The 12,076-nt window shown below is 39.7% G+C and overlaps 1 protein-coding gene across 21 annotated transcripts in view; it reads right to left on the reverse strand.

Moving 5' to 3' along the window:
* ptprfa (protein tyrosine phosphatase receptor type Fa) overlaps positions 1–12,076 on the reverse strand; it is a 440,327-nt gene that overhangs the window by 25,530 nt on the left and 402,721 nt on the right. For all 21 annotated transcript variants that reach the window (XM_072574526.1, XM_072574516.1, XM_072574533.1 and 18 more), the window contains 2 exons: positions 11,009–11,163; positions 6,360–6,645 (listed from right to left, as the gene is read on the reverse strand). In XM_072574526.1, coding sequence (XP_072430627.1) covers positions 6,360–6,645; positions 11,009–11,163 — 441 coding nt within the window. The remainder of the gene's footprint in view (positions 1–6,359; positions 6,646–11,008; positions 11,164–12,076) is intronic.

Genomic DNA, 12,076 nt, shown 5'->3' on the forward strand with positions numbered 1-12,076 from the left:
GTGTGCCTTGTAGAAAGTACACACACTGCTGCTATCGAGCGTCAGTGGTGGAGGGAATGGATGTTTGTGCATGTAGTGCCAAACAAGCAGGCTGCTTTGTCCTGGTTGGTGTCAAGCTTCTTGAGGGTTGTCGGAGCTTCACTTATCCATTCAAGTAGACGGTATTCCATCACATTCCTGACTTGTGCCTTGTAGACAAGTTTTAGGGATTCAGGAAGTGAGTTACTTCCTGCAGAATTCCTAGCCTTTGACCTGGTCTTGTAACCACTGTGTTTATGTGGTGAGTCCAGTTGAGTTTCTGGTCAATGATAGCTCCCAAGATGTTGATAGTGGTGGATTCAATGATGGTCATAGTCTGGCATTTGTGTGGCGCTCATGTTACTTGCCAAGTCTGGATATTATCCGGTTCTTTGAACCTGGACTGCTTCAGTGTTTGAGCAGTCGCAATAAGTGTTGAAGATTGTGCTATCATTGGTGAACATCCCCATTGTTGACCTTATGACGGATGGTAGGTCATTGATGAAGCATCTTAAGATGACGACAATTTCTACGTTCTAACTAAACTCAGGGTAAAGAAGTTTGTCCCCTATCTCAATTGAATCTATTAGTAACTGTTTCATATTTATGCCCTTCGTCTGGTTTTGTCCACAAATGGAAACATTATAGCATCACATACAGCATGGAAACAAACCCTTTGGTCCAACTTGTCCATGCTGACTACAATCCCAAACTAGCCCCATTTATCTGCATTTGCTCCAAATCTTACCTATTCATGTACAAATGTCTGTTAAATGTCATAAATTTATCTGCATCTAACACTTCTTCTGACAGTTCATTCCACACAAGAACCACTCTCTGCCTAAAAAAAAGTTACCTCTCATATCCTTTTTCCTTTCTCTTCTCATCTTAAAAATATGCCCTCTAATTTTGAACTCCCCAACTCTCAGGAATATACCATTGCTATTCATCTTATCTGTGCCAATCATAATTTTATAAACCTCGATAAGGCCACCTCTCAACCTCCTATGCTCGTGAGAATAACTCCCAGCCTTTCCAGACTATTTTTATAACTCAAATCTTCCATTCCCAGCAACATCTTGGTAAACCTTTTTCTGCACTCTCTCCAATTTAATAATATCCTTTCGATAACAGGATGACTAGGACAGCACACAGTGCTCCAGAAGGGGCATCACCAATTTCCTGTACACTCAACATGACATCCCAGTTCCAACACTCAGTGATCTGAGCAGTGAAGGCAAGTGTGATAAAGATCTTCTTAATCACCCTTTCTACCCTTGACACAAATTTCAAACAATTCTGTACCTGAACCCTGAGGTTTCTCTGTTCTAATATACAATTAATGGTAGCGCCCTGGATAGTGTAAGTCCTGCCCTTGTTTGTTTTACCAAAATGCAATACCCATATTTATCCAAATTAGACTCCATCTGCCACCCCTCAGCCTATTGATCCTAGTGACCAAGATCTCTTTGCAATCTGGGATAACCTTCTTTACTGTCCATTATACCATCAATTTTGGTGTCATCCGCAAACATACTAATCGTGCTTCTTACATTCGCTTCCAGATCATTTATATAAATTACAAACAAAAGTGGACCCAGTACTGATCCCTATGGAACACGACTGGGCACAGGCCCCCAGTCCACCAGCATCTTCCAATTCCTACCGTAGAGTCAATTTTATATCCAATTGGCAAGTTCACCCTGAATCTCATATGATCTAACTTTCCTAATTAGTCTACCATATGGAACCTTGTCAAAGGCTTTCCTAAAGTTTATGTAAACAAGGTGTACCACTCTGCCCTCATTAATCTTTTTGGTTACTTCCTCAAAGAACTCAATCAAGTTTGTGAGACACTAATTCCCTCATACAAAACCATGCTGACCATTCCCAATCTGTCCTTGCCTCTTCAAATGCATAAAAATTCTATCTTTCAGAATCACTACCAACAACTTACCCACCATGGTGTCAGGCTCACAGGTCTATAGTTCCTAGGTTTCTCTTTACAGCATTTCTTCAGTAAAGGCATAACATTAGCCACCGTCCAGGCCTCTGGCACCTCGCCTGTGGTTACTCAGTGCCTACCCAATAAAAGCCTGGCATAATGTGAAACCACCCACTTCAGTTCACTCCTCAGCCTCTTTTTATCCTGACATAGTGTATCAGCCTTTCCATATTTCATGAAAGACTTAACATCTCATTTCTGGTAGCATATCAATAAGCATTTGTTGCATCTTCCCCAATGCCTTTTTTTAAAATATGGGATTAAATTTGGACTCCAAAACCATGACCACTACAATCTAGGAGGGCAGCAGATATATGGAAAAACTACCACATGCATGTTCCCCTCCAAGCCACAGACCATCCTAACTTGGAAATACATTGCTATTTCTTCACTAAGACTGGGTCAAAATCCTGCAACTTCCCCCAACTATCTATGCCAAATGGACTGCAGTGGTTCAACAATGCAGCTTGTTAGCACCTTCTCAAGGGCAACTAGGGATGGGCCATAAATGCTGGCTCATGCCATATTTGGAAAAAAGTAATCCAAGTGTTCCTAACCAAAATTCTCAACAAGTTTAATATAGAATTCCTGTTTTTTTCAATTCTCTTCCTTTAAATGCCCTCAATAACCTAAGTCACTACTTTCATGTTTTGTGTATCTGTCAGTCCTCAACCCAATGTAATCAGTTTACTTCCAAGGGGCATGTGACATTTTCATTTTTCTTATCTCAACTTACTCCCATTTTTCTATATTGATATTATTTTGCGAACTGCACACCCATTCTGCAATTTCATAAATGGGAATGCTTCATGCTGCATAAAACACAAAACAATTAGGAATCAATTTCTGAAAAGCTTTGAGGAATTTTTTCTCGAGGGTGTCAAAGATTCTTGATGACTGAATGTAGTTTCACTGAAATATCATCGATTGGCAGTTTAATTGCTTTTCCACTTCTTGGTCTTCCTTATGTACAGGAGGGAGAATTATAAAACATAGTACATTACAATCTTCTCAACAAAATACCAGTCTTGAATAAGTTTGCTTCAACTCTTGTCTCAACATTTGATCAAGGAAACATTATTCTTACACCTCACATTGCTTTAAGTTTTCGTTACAGTGTTATTAATCCTTATTAACAACTTGTATGAAGTTCTTTATAAAATTGCTGTCTCTTCTGAATTGAACCACCCTGAGCTGAAAGGTTCATTTCCAGATGTTTCAACCTTATCAGGTAACATCTTCAGTGGACCTCATGCGAAGCAATGCTGAAAATTCCTGCCTTCTATTTATATGTTTGGGTTGGTGATGTCATTTCCTGTGGTGATGTTATTTCCTGTGGTGGTCACTTCCTGTTCCTTTTCTCAAGGGGTGGTAGATGGGGTCTAACTTGATGTGTTTGTTGATAGAGTTCCAGTTAGAATGCCATACTTCTAGGAATTCTTGTGCGTGTCTTTGTTTGGCTTGTCCTAGGATGGATGTATTGTCCCAGTCAAAGTGGTGTCATTCCTCATCCGTATGTGAGGATACTAGTGAGAGAGGGTCATATCTTTTTGTGGCTAGTTGGTGTTCATATATCCTGGTGGCTAGTTTTCTGCCTGTTTGTCCAATGTAGTATTTGTTACAGTCTTTGCACGGTATTTTGTAAATAATGTTAGTTTTGCTCATTGTCTGGATTTTGTCATTTACAAAATACTGTGCAAGGAGTGTAGCAAAACACTACATTGGACAAACAGGCAGAAACCTAGCCACCAGGATACATGAACACCAACTAGCCACAAAAAGATATGACCCTCTCCCACTAGTATCCTCACATACGGATGAGGTAGGACACCACTTTGACCGGGACAATACATCCATCCTAGGACCAGCCAAATAAAGACACGCACGAGAATTCCTAGAAGCATGGCATTCCAACCGGAACTCTATCAACAAACACATCGAGTTAGACCCCATCTACCATCCCCTGAGAAAAGGAACAAGAAGTGACTTCACCACAGGAAATGACATCACCTACCCAAAGAAACCCAAACATATAAATATAAAGCAGGAATCTTCAGCATTGCTTCGTATGAGGTCGACTGAAGATGTTACCTAATAAGGTAATGAAATTTCTGGAAATGAACCTTTTCGCTCAGCGAGCAAACCTACATCCAAAACCTCAACTTGAGCAACAAATCTTCTCAAAACTCGCTGAAACATCCTGTTTAGATTTACCCTCTTTATTTCCTTAGCTGTGCTATTTCATTTTACATCGATTGGCAGTTACTAATGCAGTGAAATATTTCAAAAAGGACTAGATATGCTGAAATGTCTAGAAAAACATACTTTTGAAATATATTGTGTGAACCAAAGATGGCAGCTTTCAACCCTGTCCAAATGATTTGCATTTGACTTTGAAATTATAGTTAATTCTACATTGAAAATTTCCTTATAGTAACACAGTATTTTGTTTTTGTATTCAATTGGTTGTAAACTACTAGATGTAATTGAGCCTTCATATAAAGACCATTCTTCGAATGCTCAAGGAGAGCTTCAGGCAACCAGAATTTTACATTCAGCTTGCAGTAATTTGCATGAAGCCTTTACTCTGGGAATCACAGTACAAATAACTGCTCAACACAAGTTTAAGTGGACTTCTACTTTTTTCAACTTTGGCAAATCTAAAACTGTATTTCAGTGAAGAAAAACAAAGAATGGGAATCTTTCATAACGCAAATGCATTTTGAATAGGTGTAAAGTTGTGCAAGATTACACAAATTAATAAGTAGGAGAGCATAAACGTGGGATCTATATAAGCTACAGAGGGGTGGTGGTTAGTCACATGTTGTATAAAGAGTTAAAGTCGGTTCTGCTATAACGTGGTAGTTCCAATCTCACGCAATCCTGTGTTAACTCACATAAATGAAATGTGTATAATAGCAGAACGACCAGTGGTAGAATATGGAATGCATTGCCAGAAATATATGCAAAATCCATTATTACAATTCAAGAGGAATTTATCAGATTAACATATGAAGAATAAAAGTAATGAGAAAAATGCAATAATGAATTTTGAGAAGATACGTAGCTCAGGTTGATGTTCTGGATGTAGGTTTGCTCACGGAGCTGGAAGGTTCATTTCCAGAAGTTTCATCACCCTATTAGATAACATCTTCAGTGGGCCTCCGGGCAAAGCATCAACTAGCCACAAAACAACATGACCCTCTCTCACTAGTATCCTTACACACAGATAAGGAAGGACACCACAATGACTGGGACAACACAGCCATCCTAGGACAAGCCAAACAGAGACATGCATGGAGTTCCAACCGGAACTCTATCAACAAACACATCGAGTTAGATCCCATTTACCACCCCCTGAGAAAAAGAACATGAAATGATATCACCAACCCAAAGAAACCCAAACATGTAAATAGAAAGCAAGACTTATCAGCAGTGCTTTGCCCAGAGGCCCACTGAAGATGTTACCTAGTAGGGTGATGAAATGTCTGGAAATTAACCTTCTAGCTCAGCGAGCAAACCTACATCTAAAAATGCATTAAGAATAGACAGTTCTAGAATCATAGAATCCCAACAATATGGAAAGAGGCCATTTGGCCCATCGAGTCTGCACTGACCCTCTGAAGATCATCCCAGACAGACCCATCCACACCCTGTGCCCATATTTCCCTCGCTAACCTACCTAGCCTACATTTTATTGGACACTACAGACAATATAGCATGGCCAATCCACTTAACCTGCATATCTTTGGACTCTGGGAGGAAACCAGAGCACTTGGCTGAAACCTACATAGATATGGGGGAAAGTGCAAACTCTGCACAGTCACGGGAAGCTGGAATTGAATCCAAACCCCCTGAGCTGCAAGGCAGCAGTGCTAACCACTGAGCCACCATACAGTCTGAGTTCTGATAGAGGACAGAGGCATTAAACAGGAATTTCTGTACTAATATTTCGATGATGTCAAGATAGCTTTTGTTTTCCTCTTCACAGTATAACGCAACATAACACGTTTAGGACAGACAGGCGTGGTAGTATATCGCGTGCAGGTTCCATAATTCGATGTGTTACAGTCTTGTTCTCAATCATGTTACTATAGGGACATGTGAAGAATGGGTGGGAGGAAGAAATAATCACTGAATGAATCAACACCAGGCTAATTCTAGTTTAAGCACTAGAAGTGAAATGAGGGGAAGCATCAATTACAAAATACTACGCGTTTAATATTTCCAATGTGTTTTAATAGTTTCTGTCAAAATCAGTTGAATGGTCAATTAAAGTGATCACATCAAGTACTTTGCCAATATATAAAACCTGTACATTAGTTGTAGCACTGACCTTGAATTCGAGCTCCATGGCTGAGACTGTCTCTGCTGGTGGAACCTGGCCAAGTTTCTGTATGTGGGCAAAGAGATTTCTTGCTGGAACTTCTGTGTTTCCACATGTTGCTGCCTCAAGGAGGGCCTCATGAATGAAGATATACTGATCTTCTGTTTGCACCATGTAATTTCGCTGTGCTCTCATGCAGGTGACATGACCGTAGATATCAACTGTCTTCTCATGTTTGATCCTTTCTAGCATGGCATCGATCACAATAAAGCAGCCAGTTCGACCCACACCAGCACTGCACAGAAGAAAAAGAAATTCATCATGAAATATTAAATCATTTATGGCAAGAATGATTGACCCAATTCCTTGAAATAGGTTCAACTTCTGAAAACAATTTTAGAAAACTATAACAGTGCTTTAGGTATCTTGGCTCAATGGTAACATTTTAACCCCTGAGAAAGTCAAGAGGACTTCGGCACACAATCTAGGCTGATTCTTCAGTCCAGTCATGAGGGAACACTGCAATGTTGTATGCTTTCAACTGAGATGTTGAATTGGAATCATTTGCTTGTTTGTGTTGGAATTTTCATAAGGCAAGATAACTGTTATTTCAACCAGCATAGCAGAATGGAATTGTGGTAATTTTTCATGGTATGTTTTGTGCAAACTTGTTGTGCATGAATGGCTTTTATAGTGTAGTATAGTGCTTTGCAGACTTCTTCCCACAGTGAGCCCATTTTTACGTCAAAAATTGGTATGACCCCAGATTGAAAACAAAGAAAGAGTTGATGAGCAGGGGCCTTACTGAGCAGGTCCCAATTGTTTTGACCATAACTATTTCTGTGTAAGTGCTTGTAATTACTCCCAAATACCAATCACATGTCTGTCCAACAAGCCCCTATCAATAATGTTAAGATAAATGTCTGTTGGTTGAGAGATACCAATTAGCCAGCACACCTAGAAAAATTCACCTGGTCTTGAAATAGTGCCATTAATCTGTCTGAGCAGTCAAAGAGTCCTCAGTTTAATGTCTCATTTGACAGACTTCATCTCCAAAAATACAGCATTCACTCGATATTTGCGCCAGCTAAACATTGTGCTTATGAGGTTGAAGTAGGGCTTGATTCAGAGTGGAAAGGTTTACCAGAGAGTCACACAGGCTTTACACAAACCTCTGATGACAATTCTTTGATTGTACATCAAGTGAGTTGGGAGATCCTGCATATATAGTAAATACAATAATTTATGCCAACTAACATGAAGAAATAGCTGACTACAGGTGGCAGAGTAAAAGTTACAGGGCCCCTGCAGCATTTCCAATGTCAGGCTGAAGACCTGTGCTCCCGCATTAGTCAAACCTCTAATCAAGCTAATGCAGAAGAGTTACGACACTACCATATACCAGAATGTGCAAAACTTCACAGGTTTTATCTTGTCCAGAATCCAACTCAGCCTATTACCAGCCCAGCAACGAAGTTATGCAAGAAATTATCCATGGTGCTAACAATTGTCACTAACTCATCAACAACATGTTCACTAATTCTCAGTTTGGATTCCATCAGAACCACTAAGCTCCGGCCTTGGTTCAAACATAGACAAATACATTTCGCAATTCTAGAAATGAACAATTGACTGTCTCTGACATCAAGTCAGCATTAAAATAAGTGTGGCACCAAGGAGTCCTAATAAAATTGAAGTCAATGGTGATCAGGATGAAATTCTCGAGCAACTGAACACAGAACATAACGATGGCAGTAGGACATTCAGCCTATTGAGTCTGCTGTGTTATTCAATCAGATCATGGTTACCTCAATGCTGTTTTCCTGCATTATATCCTCAACATTGATACTCTTGAGTCTCCAGGTAGCTATTGACTGAACATGCTCAAGGATTGATCTTTCCCAGCCCTTTGGTGCAGAGATTTCCAAAGATTGACCACCCTCTGAATGAAGAAATTCCTCCTCATCTCAATTTTAAATGGCCTATTCCTTATTCAGATTATGTTCCCTGTTTCTCGACTCACAAGCCAGGGAAAACATCCCATTTACACGCACCTTGTCACACCCTTTAAGAATTTTCTAAGTTTCAACAGGATTACCCATCAGTTTTTGAATGCAGGTCCAGTTAATTCAATCTCTGTCACAGGGGTTAGTCTGATGGACCTCTACTGCAATCCCTCAAAAGGCATGTATATCCTTCCATCGATAAGGGGACCAAACTACTCCGCACTGTGGTCTCGCCAACATTTTATATAATTGCAGTAGGTTCATCTTTACTGGAGATTACGTCAACTGAAGTCATACTTGGCATAAAAAATAAGACTTTATCCTGACTGGGACAGCATCTGAAGCACATCCATCTTCAGCATTATTTATAAATTATATCAGAAATGTGACGTCTCAGCCACATTTACGATTTCTCAGGCAACAAAGCAGTCCAAACACCAAGATATAGGCATAATCAAGCCTGATTGAAATGGAAAATAATATCTCTGTACTGCAAGAGTCAGGGGATGCCCATCAGAATGGGAGTCTAATCATCAGTCCTTGACATCTAACGGCATTATTGCCAAAACCCCCAGCTATCAATATTCCTGGGTTACTATTAACCAGAAATTCAAGTACATCAGTTGCCTAATTGTCACACCTACGAGATCAGTCAAGAGCCTGACATACTGTGGCAAACGGTTTACTCTTTGGCAGCATCTCCTGGATTGTTAGGTTGAAAATACCTAATGAGTTCTTTAGTGACTGAACAAAGTGAATACAAGATGACATGAGCACTTTAATATGAAGCTTAGTCTACTTATTATATATTAGAGATATATACAAACTAATGATTGACTCTATTAGCTTAAACTACATAATATACATATATATATATACACAAACAAGTGAAGCTCACATTGCCTTCTATCCATCAGGAACTTTGGTAACAATAGGAATTAGAGTTGTTTGTCAGGTTCCATGGCAACAGTCTCACAAACCCCAGGATGACGGTGAAAGGTCCTTGGCCCTGGTCTCATAACCTCGATCTGATTAATAACACTATTCTGAATCTAAGATTACATGCTGAATCTCCATTTTGTAATGTCTACAGTACTTTTCCACTTCTCAAAAGTAGGCAAAAAATAAGTTCACATGGCCCTTACTAAACGGCACAAGCGGACAATTCCCACTACCTTTCAAGGTCAGGCAGTATCCCCCAGCCAAAACAGGCTGTTTTTGCATTAGGCCTGTTTTTCTTGTCCTTTTCTACTTTTCTTCAATTGCTGATTGACATGAACAATTAACCTTTAACAGTCTGGTTTTCAAGATATTTTTAAGCCCAACATTACACTTCCCAAGCACCATAAAATAACAGGCAAGAGCAGAATGGTGCAAAGTATTATTGCTTGGCCACATCACCACTGAAGCAATATTCTGGAATTCCCTGTCTAAGAATATCTTCACATGGAGATTTTAAAAAGGTGGCCCGCTAAAATCTTCCTAAGGAACTACAGGAATGGATAATTAGTGCCAGTTTTGCAGAATTGTTCATTTTCTTTGAATAAATTTTTAAAAATACAAACGTTTGTTTTAATACAGAGACTGTAAGACCCTAAGATATAGGAGCGGAATTAGGACATTCAGCCCATCAATTCTGCATTACTATTGAATAATGACTGTTATACCTATAAAGAGGCCCTCAGATTAACCACCCTCTGGCTGAAGAAATTCCTCCTCATCTCAGTTCTAAAGGGTTGTTTCTTCACTCTGAGTGAAGGTGACATGGTGGCTCAGTGGTTAGCAATGCTGCCTCAGAACTCCAGGGACCTGGGTTCATTTCCTGCCTTGGGTGGCTGCCTGTGTGGGTTTCCTCTGGGTGACCTGGTCTGCTCCCACAAATGTATGGGTTGGGTGGATTGGTTGTGGTAAATTGTCCATAATGTCCAGAAAGGCACAGGCTAGATGGATTAGCCATTGTAAATGTGGGGTTAAGGGGATAAGGTAGGTCTCTGGGTGGGTTGTTGTTTGGGGGAATTGTTGAGGATAGCCTCCTTTTGATTCTATGAACCTCTGAGGTTGTGCCCTTGAGTCTTAGTCTCCCTTGCTATTGGAAATATCTTCTCGATGTCCACTCTATTCAGGTCTCTCAGTATTCTGTAAGTTCCAATCAGATCCTCCCCTCATCCTTTCTAAGCTCCATCAAATTAATACAGACCCAGAGACCCCAACCACTCCTTGTATGACAAGTCCTTCATCCCTGAGATCATTCTTGTTAACCTCCTGTGGACCCCTTCCAATGCCAGCATGACCTTTCTTAGATATGGGGCTTAAATTTGTTTAAACTTGCTCACAAGGTTCCAAATGCAGTCTGATGAGAGACTGATGCAGTCTCATCAGTGCATCCCCTCTCTTGTATTGTAGCATTCTCAACCGACTACTCTGACATTGTGATAGATCACAGTATTTGAGGAGAAATTGACTCAAAATTGAGTCAACTGTTGATATTTCATGTGGCTATTCCGTTAAATTTTAAAAAACTATAATAATTGAACAGAATAATATAAGCAACTTTGTGGTATTTGAGGTATATAATTTTGCCAGTTTATCAAGAGTGTCTGTTCATAAGGTGCGTGTTAAAACAAAAGTTCGCTATATTTCAATTCCACATACCTGCAGTGAACCACCATAGGACCAGCATCTGGGGGATTGCATGCTTTAACTCTCCTTAGGAATGCCAATATTGGAGTAGGGTATTCTGGAACACCATGGTCTGGCCAAGCCATGAACTGGAACTGACGCACTTCCCGTTTCTCACTCGAGCCATTCTGTTGAGCAAAGTGCATTTATAAGCTGACATGTGATTGAAACAGTCTAAAAGCAACTACACTTGGTATAAGTTACAGATATAACCATTTCTAGGATTTCTAATGAACACAATCTGACATCTTTCGATAGGTTACATATAAACATACCTAAAGTCAAAGATAGGATGGGCAGTTTTGGATTGCAAAGATCGAGAGGACTGATAGTTCTGACTGGTTACAAGTTGTTCAGACACCTGGGAGCATAGTTGTCAGCAGCTAGCAGGCCTTTGTCATTGACAAATCGGCATGGACGAGTTGGACAAAGAGTCTGTTTCCATGCTGTACATTTCTGTGACTCTATAATCTGTCTTTTCACAGACCAGTCCACTTTAAGTAGATTAAGCTAATTAATTTGCTACTTTTGCCAGCTGAATCTCTCTTTATATACATTCCCTGGATCCAGTTCATCTCCACTATTACTTGAACAAAACAGCAGTGGAAGCAGCACTTAAAATGGGTGTCAGGTAACTTGCTTTTAAAAAAGTGCAGTAAAACGTTAAACAACCTTTAGTTATTCAATCCACAATCAGTCTCATTTTAGTCCAATTGAAAGTACAGAAAAATAAAAAGATACAGTCTTAAAGTAATATATTTGTCAAGCATGAATTTCCTTTCATATGACTATGCTGACTCTGGTCATTCTTTGATTTTCTAAATACATTTAAAAGTCCCCTTAGTAATAATAACCAGCATTTCTGGGACAAGTGATAAAAGAAACATAGGAAGAGGAATAGTCTATTCAGCCCATTTCAGATCATGGCTGATCAACTCCTCAATGCTATTCTTTCACACTATTTTCATATCCCTTATTGCCATTAATCTCCAAAAATCCAACAGTTTCTGCATTTAACACATTTTCAAAGAATGACATGGA

The sequence above is a fragment of the Chiloscyllium punctatum genome, chromosome 7, assembly GCF_047496795.1.
Source record: "Chiloscyllium punctatum isolate Juve2018m chromosome 7, sChiPun1.3, whole genome shotgun sequence".
Lineage (NCBI taxonomy): Eukaryota > Metazoa > Chordata > Chondrichthyes > Orectolobiformes > Hemiscylliidae > Chiloscyllium > Chiloscyllium punctatum.